This window comes from Etheostoma cragini, chromosome 7 (genome assembly GCF_013103735.1).
Source record: "Etheostoma cragini isolate CJK2018 chromosome 7, CSU_Ecrag_1.0, whole genome shotgun sequence".
Taxonomy (NCBI): domain Eukaryota; kingdom Metazoa; phylum Chordata; class Actinopteri; order Perciformes; family Percidae; genus Etheostoma; species Etheostoma cragini.
The window spans coordinates 23,217,254-23,238,430 of record NC_048413.1 but is presented as its reverse complement, the minus strand read 5'-3'; the positions used below and the strand labels follow the sequence as shown (position 1 = coordinate 23,238,430).

General features: G+C 41.2%; 1 protein-coding gene across 4 annotated transcripts in view; it reads right to left on the bottom strand.

The window, feature by feature from the left end:
* Window positions 1-20,733, bottom strand: part of hdac7a (histone deacetylase 7a) — a 63,040-nt gene extending 42,307 nt beyond the window's left edge. For 2 of the 4 annotated variants that reach the window (XM_034876070.1, XM_034876072.1), the window contains exons 1-2: window positions 4,985-5,237; window positions 3,877-3,945 (exon numbers count right to left, since the gene is read on the bottom strand). Coding sequence is in view for 1 of the 4 variants with exons in the window: in XM_034876069.1 (XP_034731960.1) it covers window positions 3,877-3,945; window positions 20,399-20,417 (88 nt within the window). In the remaining 3 variants the exon portion in view is untranslated. Of the gene's footprint in view, window positions 1-3,876; window positions 3,946-4,984; window positions 5,238-20,398 lie in introns of those variants that run through there. The other 2 variants (XM_034876069.1, XM_034876071.1) reach the window with 2 other exon arrangements.
* Window positions 20,734-21,177: the final 444 nt, after the last annotated feature.

Here is a 21,177-nt window from a genome sequence, read left to right as displayed (position 1 = left end):
CTGCTAGCTGCTAACGTTACCGGAGGGCCAGGCAAGCAGGACACGTCTGTTTACAACAAGTAGCCTGTTCAGCAGCCATAGCCAATAACAGTGAGTTATTTTAAGTCAAGAGAAGGAGGCTGTAAATAGGAAAGAGAGAACCGTGGGTTTGCAGTGTGTTTAGCAATTGCCAAGCCAATAAAGTGTGTTCAGTCAAGTGGAGAGGACGGCAAGGTAGTGTTATTTTTAGCGGTTCCTACCGTAATTCTAAGCCGAAAAAGTTTGTCTGTCAGTTGGGTAAAAAGCTCTGCGTGAGCACGGGCTTTTATGACAATATAGTCAGCATCTAACGTTAGCTACTGCGCTGTGCTGTGAAGTAATGTCTGGCTATGTGAGACGAGCGTCTAGCAATGGATGCTGTGGTCTCAGACTGGCAACCTCCGTGAACTTCAAGTCCGGGGAGGAGGGGGCGGGGGAGACAACTGAACTCTCTCCAGTACTTTGAATTTGTACTGCAGTAACTATTTTAAGCACTAGCTGTTAGTAATACATTTTGCCCCTTTAAGTGTGTCTATGCGAGAGAGAGAGAGAGAGAGAGAGAGAGAGAGAGAGAGAGAGAGAGAGAGAGAGAGAGAGAGAGAGAGAGAGAGAGAGAGAGAGAGAGAGAGAGAGAGACGTCCTTAGGGGGATGCAAACTGCGGCTGGAAGGCAAATAACAGACCAATTATCCAGCTGACCACAGTAAGGAGCCTTTAGCTCTAAGGTTAATACAACATAAATTGATTTGACACACTACAATAATGTTAAGGACCATGTTACCGGCTTCTATGTACTATTCACACCAGATATATGCAGGCTGACACACAGAAACAAAAAAATACACACCATTAACAGATATGAAAGGTACTAGACTGCGTGCGCATTAACATTCCTGCACATGCTCTGCACTCTGGTCAGGGATGAACACACACACACACACACACACACACACACACACACACACACACACACACACACACACACACACACACACACACACCTTGGTGGTTATTATGTAACATTACCCCTGACATATCAAGTGATTTCATGCACCTAGAGGCAGGACAATCGAGCCATTTGTTCAGCAAGTCAAAAATAGCCGCCTCCTTCATTGCCGTTTACTATTACTACCACAACTACTGCACAGCATGTGTCGGCACTGCATTTAGGCTTTAAGGGGCCCCAAAGTTCGTTATGACCATAATATATCTCAGTAGGTTAATATCGTTGTTGATTAGTATAAAATTAGCCAATCAATTATTAGGAGCCTGCTGCTGGGATTTACTGACTCTTTACTGATTTGGAACAAAAACGCTGCACACACACTGGAAATTCGAGATGGAGCATAAGTTAGTGTTGAATAAAGAGTGTTGTATCTGCAGCAATATTACTATTCCTAATATATTATTGCTGTACTCAATAAAGACTAAACCTGTTGATTAAATAGTTAGGTCAGGTTACTTTTACAAAGAAGAAGTGAGGAAGATTAGTGGCAGGAAAAAGAAAACAAAATATGAAACCAGACTGAAGGCTTAAAAGGACCTCTTTGGAATATAACTTTTTTTACTTGTTCGCTCCCTCTGCATTTGCCAAAATTATACATAAATTATTATTTTCTTCTCATAAAATTGACATACTATTAATATTTATGGAAATCACTGAAATTGGTACAGATGTTTTGCTTTTAAGATGTCTTTGTATAAATGTTAGAGATATATAATGCACTGTAATAAACTGAAATAAATAATGTATAACTTTAACTATTTAAATAATGGATTAATTGTTTATTTTGTTGTTGTTTTTGCTTAAAGCTTTAACAGTGCGCAGATTTTCTTAATATTCTTTGATATTATACTCAGTATTAGTGGCTTTTGGAATGTTCGTTGGAAAAACAAAAACTATTCCATTATTTGAACTTAGGCTTTGGAAAAATAGATTTTTTAAAGTATTTTGTGACTTTATAAAGAAGAAATGGTAATAAAAGACAAATGACAACTAACTCTTACTCCATCAGCTCCCCCATTCAGCACAAACCAGTGAGAAAAAGAAGCCAAGGATCAGCTGACCCAAGTGTTTGGAAACCAGGATCAGGAAGAGGATATGGTCTAAGGTTTCAAGCGAACTGATATCCTAGAAGGTGGAGTTAAAACACAGCAGACCACTGATTGGTCAATCCTCCCGGACATCCTGCACAAACCATGCCATTCTTAAATAGCCAAGCTCCGTCCATAGTGACTGCAATTTTATTTTAGTCATAATCAACTCAATTTTTTAAGAAAGGAAGCCTGCAAAACTACATCGTATTCTATGCCATACAATTGAGGAAGTGTAGACGTACGTGCGGTTATATGTGTGCATATGTTTGTTTGAGTAAAGAAGGAGAGATTAGCAAAGACAAAAGAAGAAAGAGCCAGTGTCAGTTGCCCTGCGTGGACAACACACATGTAACCAGACCCTACAGCCACCGCCATGACCTCACCGGGTTTTTCCACAGGGGCACGCACACACACACACACACACACACACACACACACACACACACACAGCAGGTCCTTGGTAAGCATACAGTCAGCGGAGCCTGGCACAGCGAGAGCCGGCTCCCATTCAGGGGGTCGTGCATTGTAATCCTACACAGTGTGATCACACAAGCATGCTTCACAGTGGACAATGCTAATCTAAACTAAATGGCAGGAGAACAGCCGGGCGACTGGTTGTTTCTAATAGGTGGAGCAGTGGATCAAATACATTTTAGTCTCAGGTTGAAGAAGAAAGCTTTGAGTGTTTTCCATGTGAGTCAGCAGCGCTAGGTTAGCTGAGTCGCAGTGATAAAGTTTCTTACTGTACAAAGTAAGGGGAAGTAGAATGGAAAGAATATTGCCATAAGATTTATCTGCTGCTGTTATGATGGAAATCAATGTGTATTATATAGAAAGGAATTCACGTGCCCATTGTACTCTCAAATTCCGTTCTAAAAAAGGATTTTCTCAAAGTGAGATGAGATGAGTGTATAGGGTGAGGTCAGGATCACATCTTGTATCATACCAGTAATCAATGTTGACATTTCCATTGTCTAACCACATCCACGTGAAAAACAATTGCAACTGGAAATGTGTGGGGAAATATTTGTAGGAAATTTATTTGTATAATTCCATAAGTTTCTTATAATTGCGTAACAAGACATTTCTGACACAATCAAGGAAGTGATTATGAAAAAGTAAGTAAATCCTACTTCCATATGTAAGCACCATTGGCAGTGTTTTTTATTACAATCCCTGCAAAACTAGTTCAAATTCAGGATTAAATAACTTTTTTTTTATCAAAAAACTAAATATCAAAAACTATTTTTCACACTTTTAGCCAAAGCCAGCAAAACCTTCACACATTTACTATTATTTTTTTGAAGTATGACTTTTTGATATATAATAAACCACAATATATTATAAACCACACTTCTGCATGACCTGCAGCAAACCAAATTTCTAAACCCGCACATGAAAAACATAGCAGGCCGAGAACATCTTTCCAACTAGGTCAACACCTGTTCTGTACTTTACTGCACTTGTCTGAGAATTAAACAGCTTAGATCATTCTGGACTGGAAAAAGTGCTGTCACCCAGACTGTGTAATGTGTCTGTGTGTACGCAATAAAAAAGAAAATGTTGTGAAGAGGACAAGATGTAGTCTTGAGGAGGGTTGACTGTAGACTGGCAGCATCTTTTCCACACAAATGTTTCAGCACTGACGGCTGTTGCTAACTTTAACTTTATTTAAGTAAAAATATTACCGACTCATACCACAACTACTTGTTAAGTTACAGTTGGTATTTGATAAATTTTCTTCTGAGGTTAAAATTCCTACCTGCCACTGTACAAAATATGTTGTCCTGTCTTTCTGTCTTTATGGTGTTGCCAGAGGTGCTGATTCCATCTGTGGAGACAAACAGAACAATACATGAGTGAAACGCAGCTCATATACACAATATAAAACAAGACCATGTGGGGATTGGAACTGCAGAACATCATAAACTATCCCAGATAAATTGTTGCTAATCGCGCTGGCAGCCAGAAGAGGCAAATAAAAGTCATAGATGACATAATGCTCCTTAAAGAAGGGTTGCATTAGCAGACTTGGCCACCTGATGGGTGCGGCTGGGCACAAGCTGAGTGCTCCTGTGAAGTAAGTCCCAGCCCTCAGGTCGAATATTTAACCCAGATCTGGATGGAAAGATCACATAATGTGTATGGCGGTATTGGTTGGGCCAGCAGGAAAAACACACACACACACACACACACACACACACACACACACACACACACAGTGCATGTTTTTTTGTATTTTATCAGACTAAAGAATCATTCTCTCTCAGCTTTCATTCTCCCTATGTAGGCCTATGTGTGCGTGCGTGCGTGTGTGTGTGTATGGTGGACCTGTTGCTTGCTGAACGCTGAACATCTGTTTTGCACCAAAGAGCTGATTGGGGTCAGGACACAAGGACCAGAAGTAAACAATATGTAAGATCCGAGAAAGACTAATAAAAAATAAATAAAGCGTAAGGTAACAGGTCAGGCAGTTTCAACAAAACCTTATTTTGTTGTCATTGATGCTGTGGGAACATCGTGTATGATGAATAAGGAGTTAATAGGGACTTTGCGGTAATTGTAGACACGCTTGTTTCACTATAAGAAGGCTAGAACAATCATTTCGATTCAGCAGAGCAGCCCGTATATAGCACACAGTTCAGTTTTACTACACGATTCTTATTTTCTGACGCACTTGCTTGTATTTACTTTTTTGCGCTTGCGCAATTAAAAGAGTAAAAACACCTGCGCAGGTACGAGCCATAGCCATAGTCTTATCATTGCAATGCAAAACTCCCATAGAAACAACGGCACATTAAAGGGCATTTAGACTAACGAGCTTCCAGCTGTTCCCACATCAGCCCTTGTCACCAACCAGCGTTGCCTACCTTGTAAGAAAGAACCCGGTAACACCCAACGGCCTCTTAAAAGAGTCGAGGTCCAAAACACTTAAAAAATAATCCAGCAAAACAAGTCCTTGTGCATCCAAAGAGAACGAAACACTGACGGGAGGTGATGGTGAGATCCGCTGGTGTAGTCAGTACAGAGGAGGAGGAAAAGAAAAGAGACTTATCGGAGGCAAGTTCCAGAAAAGAAAGTCCGGCCCCTCAAGTCTTGCCCCCTCCCCTCCGCTCTCCTGCTGACAGAAATAGCAAGCAAGGCGGGCCCCACCAAAAATAGCCTCGACTTCACACGGACCTTCAGGACTATTGTTTTCCTGCACTGACTGACTCCCATTGGGTGCACACTGTAGCCAATCCGCTTCTGGCTCCTTGTGCAACATTTTTAACTTTGTTTCAGTGTGGGGACTCAATTAAACAATGGCCCCTACACTGTGGCTCCATCTGCTGTCAAAAAACCCCAAACCAGCTGCTGTTACTGTGTAGCACCAAGCACAGGGATGTGGTTGTGAGGGCCTTGACACCCTCCAGGGGGCCCTTTGGAGGTCCCCCACTTTAATTTTGCTTTTCACACACCTGAGTGATAGGATTCAACCCCCCTTTTGCAAACCCTTCCTCTTCCTAAGTTTGCTCTGATATTTTATATTTTAACATTTTCATGAGTGAAGTGTTTCCAAAAAAAAAAGACAAAGCCTCAGTGTCTCATTCACTATGTTATTTTTGTGAGGGTGAAACAGCATTTAGACCAACATGTGACATTCCCAAGATGAAGCATGTGTCACTTAGTCTGATGCTTACAGACGAAGGAACCTCCATCATGCACAGTGCTATAGTAACTTGGTAAAAGGGTTTGGGTTGGGATGCACTGCAATTATTTATCCACTCCTGTGCTTGTAACGTATTGTATACAGTCAGATCTCTCTGTGAGTTGAGGGCAAACTCTGATTCTAGTTATGCACCAAATTGAGCTCATGTCTTAGCATTTAACTAATTGTTATTTATGGTGGTGGTGCTCTGGTCTAAAATAAAGGCTTGCACAAAACCAAAGCCTATACAAACATTCTCAGGAAACACAAATCTTCTTTTGGACCCAATTCTGTTTCCTTTTTAATTTTGATTTCCTGTAATGTGAACATGTTTCGGTGCCTCTGGCTGCAGGTATCTCAAACGGTACACCAAAAGAAAATCACACTATTACAAATATAAATAAGCATTTACCAAACAAAATCAACAGGTGAACATAACGTCAATACTCCTTTCAATATTATAAAAACAGGCATGCTTCTGTTTGGTGAGGCCGACAGTCTGGTAGCTGCAGCAGAGACTGAAGTTGAACATCTGAAAGGACTCGTGGACATTGTTTTCATGTTGTCGACAACAGAAGAGGAAAGCCTATTGAAAAGCCCTTCATGGGGAAATGTTTGGAATACCTCTGTGGACCTAATAACAATATCATACATTGTTGAGCTGATTGTACAGTTGTACAGACAACTTTACTTGCTACTGTACATTTCACTGAAAGGGATCAAATTTGCTCACATGTTGTAGAATTGAAGATTAAATCATGGACTCCAGTAAATCTGTTATGAAAGATAATTCACCCCTGTACTGTAATACTTAGCAACTGGTCTACACAGTAAATATGGACATTGATGCACTATTTGGTCAGCAGATCAGTTGAAAACCAAATCTAATCATAGGCCCTAAAAGGACTGGATATACTTACCATGTGGGAAAAAAGCCCATTAGATTTCTGTAACCACGGTATGCATTATGTTATCCCACATTATATCAAAATAAGTAGGTAAATCATCCTTGTTACTATTGAACAATTGACAATTTATAATTGTCAAGGACCTGGCTTTCTGCAGTCATTTATTGAAAAAGTGTGGAGTAAAATTGTATTTCTTTTTTTATAGTAGTATTTGAATGACTGTACTATATGTCTTTTATTATTATGAAGTACACAGTATCATCAACGGTTGAGTTACATTCTACAGTTACACACTAAGTCAAGTCATTTTTATTAATTTAACACATTTAAAAAACAACAGGAGATGACGCAGAGCAATAGATTTGGGGTTCAAAAGAGACCGTGCTACAGAATGACGAACACAATACATTAGAAAGGAAGCTCTGAGGTTGAGTTTCAGTTTACAGTTTCTGTAAAACCAGGGATGTGGTAGAATGTAAAGCAGCCTTTAACCCCTTTGCATGCTAACCTGATCCTTAACAAGGTTGGGTCATTATAGACATCACCATTAGTCCTGTAGAAGTCCTAGAAAAAGGTCTCATTGGATGCTTTTCAATCTGAAGTTGTCGTCGTAAGAACACACACACACACGTTACCGTGGTAGCCTACATGACGCACGACCATCGTCTTGACAGTTTGTCTGGTTCAAAGCCATCCTTAGAATCAAGATGCTGTTTGCCGCTCACACTGAGTGACACGCATCCTTATGTCTTCACTGACGCCTGGTCAGCATGACAGAAATCCTCAGTCTGTTCTCTGTTCAATCATACATTCTGGAACATCATGCACATCATTGTATGTCCTGCAACAACACAAAAATCCACCCCAAAACTTTTTTGAATGAAGATTTTTAATTTACAGTAAAATAAAATAAATTCACATTTAGAATATTAAAATGATCATGATCATGATTACTGTCTAACAAATTAGTCATATATGGAATATCTTTTTTTGGTATATGTTACAAAGGTACTTAGGTACTTTTTACTTATTTTGGCCACTTCTATCTCTTCCCTGTTTTTTCTGAAATAAACTCTATCTGCATAAAACAGTTTTAAAATTTGTTATGAGTTTCACTCGCACTTCTCAGTGTTTTCCCCCACTTTCAACCGTCCTTTTGTTTCCACAGAGCACAGGCGTGTGTGCAATTTATCCTTTTTTCCGATCTCGGCGTCAGCCAGGTCAACAACTGATGTTTCAGACCAATATTGAAACCAAGAAGCGTGTGTCTGTATTCTGCCGGTGGTGCGCCATCGTTTGCTCGCTCACCCTCGGGTGCCTCTGTGAACAGGGGGAACCCAGCACCGTTCCCAGAAACCCTCAGTGTGTGGGTGTAGAGCTCCATAACTCTGTCTATATGTGTGTGTGTGTGTATGTGTGTGTGTGTGTGTTTGTGTGCCGTGCATGCGTGTGTGTGTGTGTGTGAGCATTGATGTAATTTGTGCAAGCTTATACGTGTGTGTGTGTGTGTGTGTGTTTGTGTGTGTGTGTGTGTGTGTGTGTGTGTGTGTATGCATGTGTATGCGTGTGTATGTGTGTCTATGTGTGTGTGTATATGTGGTTAGTCCATTCAATTACACAATCTACCATGCAGTCTGAATCACATCCGGTTTCGAGCTGAAAATAACAAAACCACAGGGTGACAGAAAAGCAGCGCAGTAGGCAACCGCCCACAGGGAGAGAGGAATACATACATACACACACACACACACACACTCATCCAGCACTGGTCAGTTACTTCTTTCCACAAACAACGTATATTTTATCTAAAAGAGCTTTCCTGTGTATCATTTGACTACGGAGATTTTAAATGAAAGAAATGCCTTTAAAAGATTGTAAAAGCTTCCACATTGCAACTGCATTAAACTGCAAACCATATTATTTTAATTTATATTGATTAATCCATTTCTGAGGCTATTGACTTTATATTGGAAATTAGCTTTGCTTACGGCAAATAAAAAGCTAAATGCTTGCTAATGATGTACTGTTGCAAAGAAAGTGTGGTCAGTATGTGACATGTGAAGCAACAACACAGTTTCTATTAAAAAATGTTGTAATCAATATGAATTCTTTAGAAACACAGTAAGTCAAACCTTAATGTAGCTTAAATCATACTGAAATGACACAGTTAAAAACAGGCAGTGTTACGTTTGCAGCTTTTTTGTCAGTACTACAGGGGCAGGATGTGGTCAACTTTCTGCTAAAAAGTTGCCTCCCACCTGCAGACATGTGCTCTTGCTACAACATGAGAAGAGGTATTTTACACACAAAAGTGTCAACGCAAAACTCAATTGAAATCCTCACAGAATGACGGTTGGAAGAATGCATAACGCAAAGGAGTAAAAATAGTTTTTAAGGTCCAGTTATTCGAGCTGGGTTAAAACTCACCTAGCCTGCAATACCTTTTTGGGACAAATTGTTTTTTTTTTTACCAAATATAGAAAACTGTCTATTAACAAAAGCTGGCATGCATATAACATTCCTAATGTTTTCATCAACTAACACCTTATTTAAATTACTTTTTAAATTGTATTTCATTTAACTCTGTCATTTGAAAGCAGAAGTCTCAATTGCATGACACCAGTTTTGCTATTCTGAACCATATGATTTTGATTTTTTTTAAATCTGAAACTTATCTATCCCTGTCTAATCTGACTAGCTCTGGTTGTTGTCTTTTTTGTTCTTTTTTAACTTCTGTTTTGTTTGTTCTTGTTGTTGGTGATGTTTTTATGTAGGTTGCTTATGTTTGCAAGTTTGTTTGAAGATGGCACTTTTTTGTCTAATTAAAATGGAGTATAAAAAAAGAATAAAAACGTGCTTATATTATCGAAGAAAAACATGCTCACATTATTAAAAAAAAGTATAATTTGGGAATCATTACCAAACCCAGGTATTATACTGACACTTAAATGTCAAACGATTCCCAGGCCTACCCATGACACATGATAGATAAACATCCAAGTTACAGCAGCTGGCGTATGACTTTAATTTGTAATCTGCGTATTGTTATAATTCTCTAGTGAGGCAGCATCTCTGTGTAACAAGGCAATAAACATAGAGAACGCAATTGGGGGCATCTAGAGGAAATTTACTGTAAAAAAACAAAACAAACTTACATTTTAACAATTCCGTTCATTTATAACACATTCACATTTGTGCGCACACAAGGAAAGATATATGCATTTTTATTCCACTTTTATTAAGAAGACCGTGCTGCACTGAGTCTTTCTTGTAAGTAATCATGTGTCTGATTCTTTATCTACCATGTGCGGACAGCGTGTCGCTAAAAAAAAAACAGCACATGCACTTGTAGGAACATGAATGAGCCTGTAATACGTAACAGAGAAGGGTATGACCTGTATTTCCACTAATTATGAAACACAGTGGTCACAGTAAGCTGTTTGAACACAGTTAAAGTAGAAGCATACAGTCACTACCTGTGAAATGGAATTAGTGGCCATGGAGGTTTTAGAGAAAAGAAATAAGGGAGGTGGAAGGACAAGGGCATGGATTGGAAAGAAAAAAGTGATTGAGGAACAGCAGAGGAAAATCAGGAAGGCAATAAGAGAAGTTGAATAAAGAGGTAGGATCAGTAAGACAGGGAAAGAAGAAAGAAAGGAGGAGAGAAACAGAGAGACAGAGAGAGAGAGAGAGAGAGAGAGCGAGAGAGAGAGAGAGAGAGAGAGAGGCTGAGAGCACTGTAATAATGTTTGGCCTTGGTCTGCCAGCGGGGTCCTTCCCCTTAAGAAGCCAACAGGAATGTGAGGAATGCTGCATGAGAAGAAAAAGGAAGGAACAGAGGAGAGGGGGAGAAACAGAGGAGGATGATGGGAAAGAAAGAAAAGCCAAGAAGAAGGAGGAGGCGAAGGGAGGAAAGCGGGGAAACCAGAGCGAGATGAAGATAGACAGAGGGGGACGGGAAGATGAAGGCAGGGAGAAATATGAGACACTGAGGAAAAGACTTATTAACTTTAGTGGGCCGAGTAAACACAAGAACAAAGGTGAAGATAATAAGGCTGGAAAATATTGGGGAGGAAAAACCTGAGCTCTATTTGTGTGTTTTTATATTGGTGCTTGCATGCGGATATGCATGTACTGTATGCACGCAACCATGTGTGTGTTTTAACATACTTTCAGTCATGTGTGCTTGTATGTGTGCGAGAGAGTATCAGGGTGTGGTCAGCTGCAGTATTGAACTACACTCAAATTGTTCTGAATGCAGCTGGCCGACAGTATTCTACAGAAAATATACTCTTCCCATGTGGGCGTCTAGTGGCGGTCAGTTGATAATCATGAGATACAGACGGTTAAGGATTTTGCACATTTACACGTGCACGCTCAAATCCTGTGTAACCTTTCTGCTTCATGGAAGATACCATTAAGGCTAGAGGGTTATATAAAGCAACCAATACGCAGAATGCTGCTATTGAAGAAAATGATATGTTTTTCCCCCAGAGCTTACTGATAACATACTCTACTCACAACTACTGCCCTATAACGCAGAAACTACTCATTTAGCATAATATGACATTAGTATGCCATGGGAATGTATATGTTTTGCAAAAACAGTCAAATTTGCAGTAACTGCATTCACTCTTGTTTATGTAATCTGGGCTCTAGAACCCAAACTATCACACTGAATACATTCTCTGTCACAGAAAAAAATGACTACACAAACCCCAAAGATATATCAAGTCACAGCTTTCTGATGAAATAGTCCCAGAAAGCCTTAACTGACTAATGTGTCTGTCTGTGTGTCTGTCTGTCTGTCTGTCTGTCAGTCTGCAGGAATAGGAACATCATTGTCTTTTTCAGTAAAATACTGAACAACTCAATTCAATGAAAGTACTGATCCCAATCTGTCATTTTCCTTGTCAAGAGCATTGTTAGGAACCATCCTTGTTACTTTGGGGCAATTTGGTTTAAAGAAACCCACATTTCTGATAGAGAAACTTTTAAAACGGGTCAAATTTAACCCAAGGACAACACGAGTGTTAAAGATAACGGGGAAACATTTTAGCAGCGTCAAATGAAGCTCTGATCAACCATCTGTCATAAAAGTAATTATGTGAATTAAGATCCCGCACATCGTACACCTAAATAAAAGAATCAGCCCAATACATACAGTATTTAATGATATGTAATGTTTGATTGCATTTTGTCTGGGTTTCAGTTATGGTTGCACTGCGGTATTATGTAATTGCGTGGGTATGTAATTGCGTGGGTTATCCCACGCAATTACATTATACACAAAATGCAATAAAGCATTCCTATACAGACTGTAAGCATGTTAAAAATGTTTCCCCGGTATGTGTGAAAAAAGAGAGACCGAGAGAGTGTCTGAAGGCAGCATGGAAAGCCTTGGTGACATGTGTAGTCCACAGTAACACAATGGATCGCTGACAGACACTTTCCACAACAGAGCAATGGTGTCATGTGTGCAGTCAGCACTACTCGGTGTTGAGAGGTAAAATAAAGTGTGACTTTTTCTTCAGGGGCACATAGAATAATAGGAGTAATTATGCACATAATCAATTACACACTCTGAACATTAAACTGTAATTGAGTTGTCCAAAGCAGACAAATTCATGTGCGTAATGCCACTAAAACAGTGATGTCTCACTGTTTACGTCTCTTTACGGAGATGTAAAGAGACAGGCGCTTAAACTGAGCATGTCAGAAAAATGGTGATTACAGATATATTCAGACAGACAGCATGCTAAAAATAACACAATTTAGAAGATTAAAAGCATGTAAACCCGTTCTAGAAGAAACCCAATGTGACCTTAAGATTTAAAAGATGGTCCTACCAATGTGAATTGCAGCCTCTTATGGACATTTTTATCTGGTAAAATTGAAAGTGAGCTGAGGTCAACCCCCGGCGGTGACAGCTTAAGCAGAGTGTATAATGATGGGCTGAGGATCCTTCACAACATTAGGATGTTTGGAGTTATGGGAAGTTGTTCAAAACACAGCATGAAACTATAGCAACCCCAGGAAAATCCCAGAGATATCAAGAGCACACGCATGCACACACAAACCCTCAAAACGTAAAGTCAAACCAAATCAAAACTCACCCTTTCAACACCCACCATTCTGAACAACAACAAGCCTGTCAAGCGTGAGTGTGTATGTGTGTGTGTGTGGGAACAACCAGACAGGCCAAAAATAGCTTTACGCTCTCATTCCCCATTTCTCGCTTTCAGTCCTTTGCTCTCTCTCTTTCTCTCCGTCTCTCACTTGTATCACTATAAACCATAGGTAGGAAAAACAATAAGTTAATTTCCCATACGGAAAATATCACCCACTTGAATGTGAGACTATCAGACCGAGTATATGACTGAGTGTATGGAGAGAATAATGACTTGAAGATTGTCTTAACAATTGCACAAGGGGAAACATAAAGCTTCTCACAAGAGGAGTAGGTTGAATTCTTTCTGTTTTTCTGACACTAGTGGTGCACAATATATCGGCCACCGACAGAACATCGGCCAATATGGTCAATTTTTTACACAGTGGTATCGTTCAGATGTCAACATAGGGCCGATGTGAATCATTTGACGTGTGGGTAGGTTTAGATGTGAGTGTGTGTGAGAATTTAGATCTAAATCTGACCTGTCAAGGGCATTAACAATAATGATAAGAAGAAGATGTTTGTTTTGCACAAGCGCATACAATTACACAAGATGAAGAGGACTGTGTTACATGCCAAAGAATTCCCCAGCTTGCATACTGGTGGGCCCGGCTACCTCCGGCCATTTTTTACGGTAATCTTGATAACTTATACTATTCGAGACCTGCCAAAAGAAGAAAAAAAAGCCAAATCAATGCTAGCAAAATGGAGCTACTGCAGCTAATACCCATAGCTCCCAGTTAGCTAAAACGGCAATTATGGGGGAATAATTTAAAGAGTGCTTTAATGCCTCTCAACAGACACAAAATGCAATTCAAATGTCTGTGCAACATGAACATGACCCTTACATAACATTAAGATGGGTTTTCATCTCATTGTTTAAATTCACCTACCTTGTGAGCTGCTAGCTAGCTGCCGTCTGGGATGAGTGAGTGTGCAAAGCAGTTCCTTTAGTTTATTTGTAGCAACTATATCCATTTTGTGTGTGATCTATTAGGGGTTGGTGAGTGGGAGTCTTTGAAGTTGCGATCGGTGTGGTACTTTCATCAGCCAGGCTTGCAGCTCTTCTGCTTCCTCCCCATCCTCCTCGCTTACCGTGGCCGACAACAAACCAACAAACCAACAAACAAACGCCCGCTGGTGTGGTTGATATTCCCCAGAGAGCTGTTCACCTCTCAAAATAGGAAATTGAGCACTGTATTGTTTCTGACTATATTAGTGACTGGATAACTACATGGATACCAACCTAATTATGTTTGTGCCTTTAACAGTAGAATAGCGTTACAGAGGGCTAGCTGTAGTGTTGCGCTGCAGTAGCTCTATTTCGCTATCACCGATTCGGCTAATTTGTTTGCTGTAAATATCGGTATCGGCCATATCGGTTATTGGCATCGGCCACAGTTTTCACATCGGTGCATCGCTATCTGACACATTGTCCTTACTCAAAGTGAAGGAGTTCAAATACCTTTGGGCCATGTTTGCGAGTGAGGGGACAATGGAGCGGGAAATTGGTTGGAGAATTGGCGCAGCGGGTGTGGTATTACATTCAAATTATCGCACCGTTGTGACGTAAAGAGAGCTCAGCCAGAAGACAAAGCTCTCAATCTACCGGACAATTTTTGTTCCTACCCTCACCTATGGTCATGAAGGGTGTGTCATGACCCATAGAACAAGTTCCAGGCTACAAGCGGACAAAAGGGTTGTAGCCCTCGACTGAAGAAGGAGTCTTTCCTGGATATGTTATCCCAGAAGACTCCGGAGGCAGTTAGAGGGAATCGATGAGCCTAAATGGCTGCAGCCTCTGTTATGAAAGAGGCAAAGCAGCGGGTGTGGTAGAAGTTTGGAGAAGACATGGAGAAGGACCATTTGGCACCTCAGGAGGGGGAAAACAGGGAGCCGTCCAAGCTGTGTCCAATAAGGATGGGATGCTTTTGATCTCAACTGTGGAGCCCTTTGAGGAACTCCTAATTCCAATTTACACACCCTCCTCTATGCTACAATCAGAAGAGGAGGATCATGGGGGATTTTCATCAATTCTCTCAACATTCCATGGATGTTTGGGACAGTATCTAAAGAGTGGCAGACCGGGGTGGTGGTTCCCCTGTTCAAAAATGGGGTCCGGAGAGTGTGTGTCATTTACAGGGATTTCACACTTCTCAGCCTCCCTGTTTAAGACTACTCCAAGGTGCTGGAAAAGAGGGTTCAGCCAATAGTTGAACCTCAGAATGAAGAGGAACAATGCAGATTACGTCCTGGACTTGGAACAACAAACCAGCTTTTCAATCTTGCAAATATCCTGGAGCAGTATGCCCATCTGGTCTACATGTGTTTTGTGGATCTGGAAAAGGCGTACAATCGGGTCCCCAAGGAGCAGGAGGATAATTGTTGGAGGTGCTGCGGGAGTATGGGGTGAGGAGGTCCCTTCTCTGGGCCATCCAATCTCTGTATGACCAAAGCGTGGGTCATGACCAATAAAAAGAGATGCACGGTACAAGCAGCAGAAATGGGTTTCCTCAAGAGGGTGGCTGGCCTCTCCCTTTGACATAGGGTGAGAAGCACAGTCATCCCAGAGGAACTCTGAGTAGAGTCGCTGCTCCTTTGCGTTGAAAGACGCTAGTTGAAGGGGATTTGGACATCTGGTGAGGATGCCCCCTGGGCGCATCCCTAGGGAGGTGTTCCAGGCACGTCCAGCTGGGAGAAGGCCTCGGGGAAGATCCAGGACTAGGTGGAGGGATTAAATCTTCACCCTAGGAACGCCTCACAATCCCCCAGTCTGAGCTGGTTAATGTGGCTCGGGAAAGGGAAGTTTGGGGTCCGCTGCTGGAGCGGCTGCCCACGTGTCCCATCCTTGGATAAGCGGATGAAGATGGACGGATGAATGGATGGATAATTATTGCCTTAATACCTCCCATAAGGCATACCATTTTTTAACACCATAATTGGATGGTGTTATTTTTTCCAGGGTCCAGCACACTGATATTATCATTAAGCCTTCAAGAATTGTATTTTAATTTTTTTTAAAGATTATTTTTTTGGGCATTTTAGGCCTTTATTTCCACAGGACAGATAAAGACATGAAAGGGAATAGAGAGGGGGAATGCAGGTTGAAGTTGAACCCGCTGCCGTTGTGTCAAGGAGTAAACCTCTATATGTGTGCGCCTGCGCTACCAACTGAGCTAACCCGGCCACAAGAGTATTATTTAAAATAAAATTGGGATGTGTCATAATTTTAACACACTGTCTGTCTGGTTAAGATAAGAAACAGTAAGATGAACTGTATTGTCCTAGCAGGGAAATTGATCTTGGCTGTTGTAAAACAGCAACAATCATCAACACTGGATGGAAACATCATGCAGCTGTTCTTCACAACACTTAATGCACCCTTGGTTTGTCCAGGTCAAGACATATAAGTCTTGCATATCTGCTATCTGTCTCTGTCACCGATGATTGATGAAAGTGAAGCTTCCCAGTTGGGAACTTGTGTTTTCTATGGTATTTTGAGTGAAAGGTTACACCTCTCCGCTCCGCTTTGCCCTCTGTGGGAATTTAAGAAACGGAACGAGTAAGAGAGAGACAGATGGGTTTTCCTTGCAGGATATCCTGTTCTAAGTAGAGCTGCTGGCCCACTCTGACCTCCTCACCCCTCTTGACCCCTTACCCACTCAAAGTTTAGGATCACATCACCAACGTTTCCTCATCGCCCCAAATATCTTCGTATTCTTTCAGTTCTGCCATGGCCCCTTTGCTTTCTCTCCATCCTAACTCTCCTGTCACACTCACAGGTGTCACTTTAATTTTCCCTCCCACTTTTGCTCTTTGTTCCATTTTCTGCACCCACTCAATCTAGTGCCAGCCTTCTTCTCTGTCCTCATCTAGTGTATTTTCTTTTATCTTACAGCATTTGCCCTATAAGCAATAACCAGTAGTCTTTATTTCAAAGTAAAGTCAAATTTAAGGACAAGTCATTTAGTATGATTCTTCTGAAAATAAATTAAAATCTTTACTCACCATAACTTTTTAACTATCCTGATAATCAAATACGCAATTTTCAAGTCAAAATGTCAAAATTTGATAGTTTCAGCTTCCAAAATCTCAAACGTGAACATGTGCTTCCTGTGCTTGTCTTATCTTTATGGAAAACTACATTTTGGGGGATTTAAAGATTTAAGATTTAAAGTTGATCAAAACACAACTTTGATGACACCATCCTGGACCTTGGAAAATTGGGATTGCCATTTTTCAGTATTTTCTGATGCTTTATAGATATTCGATTCTTTAAAAAAATACATAATCGACAAATGTATCGACCCGGAAAATCATCCTGCTAGTAGCATGTTAATATGTAGGTATTTGATTTGATTTAAAACAGACAAATCAAGGCAAAAATATGGGTTATGGAAGATGCATTCTCTCATCCTATAATTTGTTCAAACAAAAATAAATATATTGCTAATCCCAAATGCATGGTTTATACATTAATACCAGGACGAAAAGCTTCATATTGCAACTAACCTTGTCACTGCTGGTCCGCTGGTCTAAATGACCTGATTGCCTTTTTTTTACAAAATATTAACATAAATATACTTTCGGCAAACATTCAAATCCCTGGTAAAAAATAACCATTTCTGTTTACTTATTGACCATCTGGGAACTGTAGATCACACTCTGAAATGGATAACTAAATGCATGTATTACAGTTTGTCTGTGACACAGAACTACACCCACTACTTTCACCTACTTTGATCTGTTATCTTGTCACTGACTCCTCTTTCACCACACAAGGTTTGTTCAATAAGAACCCACAGGCATAAAAAGCTAAAAAAAAAGTGTGTTTTGAAAAACGTCCTCTTTGTCACCTCCTTGCAACCTTGTTACTCCCTATCCTCTTTTGACACTCAACATTCTTATTTGCTAATTCCTTTTATGATCAAGAATGTTCCCTCTACTACAATTTCACTTGTTTTTTCTGATCATGGTGCAGTTCATGTGCGCCATAACCTGGAAAAGAATACCCTCCTAATACTGTTTTGGAACAAATGAAAATAAAATCAATGAGCCTGAGATTATTTGTTGGCAACATGTTCCTCTTTTTAAAATGTCATTTTCTGTGTAGTACTGGTGTATTCTGCCAAATGTTGCCTTGTTTCAGGATACTGAACATATTGTTACAACAAATTTCCCAAATTGAGTGATGATGTTGTCTCAACTTAGTAGTACAAACTTGAAAATCACACACAAGGAAACCACCACCATGATTATAAAAATCCTGACACAACCAGGAGTAAAAAAAGCAGGCAGCCTTGGACTCACTTTTCTTGGTCTTCCCTCCCCAGCCTCCCAGCCTCCCTCCCTCTCTCTGACCTTCTCTCTTTCTCTGTCTCTCTCTCAAACACACCCCTCCCACCCGGCAGTATAACTGGAATCCATTAGCTGATGAATGGTTGTTTGTGTTTTGTTAAGCTCAACAGCGCCACCCACGGCCTGCATGGCCAAAGAAGGTGGTAACAAAACATTTGCTGTGATTAGAGGAATAATTAGCCAATCATCCCCTGACCTGCAATCCAACCCTGAGGTCAAAGAGACACCGAGTCAACTGCTTCCCATGAGAACCATCAGGCAGCAAAGATATAGAGGAGGCATTGTCTGCAGGCAGGTGACACACACAGACCACATGCACTTCTATGTCTGTATGTCACTGCACAGCATGTCTGGGAGTGTGTGCTGCTCACATTTGAGTGTGTGTGCATGAGGTTCCCAGCAGACAGAGCGTAGAGCTTGCCCAGAGTGGAAATCAACACTTCCTGCTTCCTGTAGCGAGAGGAAGTGCTACCGGCGCTGTCCCCTTATCACTGGATACACAGGCAATGCGGAGGGAGGAAGGCAGGGAGGGAGGGAGGAGGGAAGAGGAAGAGGAGAAGGAGACAGAGGATGGTCAAGCAGGTTAGACAAAGGACTGGAGGCAGATATGGCTGTGTGCACCAGTTGGTTTCTATTCAGTATTTTAGAGCATGTGTAAAATGTCTACTGCAGATTTGTTGGATTGCAAAGAAATACCGCATCTGACATGCATGTGTATGCTTCTTAAAACATCAATATGAAACAATCCAAAACTTTATCAACACTTGGTTGCATATTAGTAGGGTTGTTGGAGATCAAACCAGCAGCTAGGGTGAGACTATTTATAGTCTATTTATAGACTGTTTTATAGTCTCAGTCGTACAGATTGTTATTGCCCTGTATGTTGCAGGCCACGTAGAAGACGAAATGATATAGTGGAATGTCGATGAAAGACTCCCTAGTTTTTTTTTGTATGCAAAATGGCAGATACAGATGAGCCACAGGCAAGGAGAGAAGAGAAAAGTGACAGAGAGTGACAAAGATTGTTAGGAAAGTATGCAGAGTGTGTCTGTAAAAAGCACAAATGCACGTTGAGTACATTTTGCAGGTTGCAATCATGAAATGTACCGGCTTGCAATTTATTGTGAAGGAGCAAGAGAAAGACAACAAGAAGGACAGAGGGAGAGAAGGGGGAAAGAGTTGTTGGGGATCAGGGTGGGGAAGCTTTCAGCACTTGGGGTTGTCCCAGATGGACACAAGCCGCTCCCTCCCTTTATAAACAGCCTCTGGCTTCTACCTCTCCTCCCATCTCCCCTACGTTAATCTCTTCTTCTTTCCTTTAATGCATGTTGTACAGTCCACATCACAGCTCAAACTTTGCAGGAATTCTGGGACTGTCAGCAGAAAATATGAACACATTTTCTGACAATTTCATCTGTCCCCCATAACACCAGCACCACCACCCCCCAATCCCTGCCATTTCCAAAGTCAACACACCACTAAGTGCCGGGCTGACTCACTTCCACTGTGGGTGGCTCTGTTTCCAATTTTCTCACCACCTCAGCCAACCCACCACCTCTGAAGAAAAGAGAAAACTTTTGTCCAGAAAACAAAAGTAGCCAACAAGACATGGAAAAGGCAGAAACATTTTTTCCAAGTTGCTTAATGTTAAAGGGACAAAAGCGTGCATGTAGATACCAAGAGGAGACACGGATGAAATCAAGCATGCTTCTCCCACTTCTTTTGTGGCTCTGAAATGGTTATGCCTGTTTTCTTCCCTTTCTTTCTTTTTGGGAGAGCGTGGGAGCGCCCTCGCAGTGCTGCAGAGAAACCACGGGGCTCATAACAACAGGAGGAAGCTGGTAACTTGAGTAAATTTGGGCCGGGTGAGCAAAGGGGGATAAGAAGAAGAAGGGAAATTGGGAGCAAAGGAAAGTACAGAGAAGTGTTTTACATCTTTACATGTCTCCACATCTTGATAACAGGAAATTTAAGCTCACACAAATAAAGAAACAAAACCCACATTTCCAAATGACCTGTTGCATTCCATTAAACATTTCCCTTTTCCCACATGCACACACACGCAAAGTGGCATTTTTTACACAGGCCCATCCCTTTGCAAACCTTAACACACTCGGCATGAATTAAAACAATTTTCCAAATCAGAGTGCTGCCTTACCATTCTGTAGTGTGAACATTCAGCACGAGGAAGGGGTTACAAAGTCCCGTCAGTCATGTTCACGTACAGTTCAGTCCAAAGAGATTGAGAATGGTGAGGACACCTAAACTACACGCACACAGACACACACACACACACACATACACACACAGGCACAGTATCAGTTCCCTCTGTCCAAGTGTTGAGAAAGTGAGGGGCCGCAACAAAAGGCAACAGAGGGAGTGAGAGATCGAGGGGGAGAGAGAGAGAGAGAAAGCGAGAGAGAGCGGGAGAGAGGGGGAGAGAGAGAGATTAACCCCTCTGAACTGACTGGCGGACTCTCCTTCACACACACAAACACACACACACACACACACACACACACACACACACAGTTGGTTTGCCATATCATTGACTTCTTGTGTTTTCTCTCAAGTGCCAAGAGGAGGAACGGAGAGAAGAGGGAGACCAGAGTGTATGTGTGTGTATTCATGGGCATTGATGTGTATGTTTGTGTGTGTGTGTGTGTGTGTATTTTAAGGCAGGAGAGACTGGTTGGCTCAAGTCCAGAGGCAGCCAGCCTGGTACAAAAAGACAATAGCAGGAAACACTATATCAGGAGAAGGCAAAATACCAGCACAAAAATAATTAACAGACAGTGAAAAACAATGACATCCACGGTGGAAAACCCAGCCTGCTGCCTGCGGCGAACAATGATAGTGGAAACAACAAGCAAAAAAGGCTTGTTTTGTTTTGTTACCACAGGATATAAAAAAAAAACCTAAATCTGGAAAAAAAAT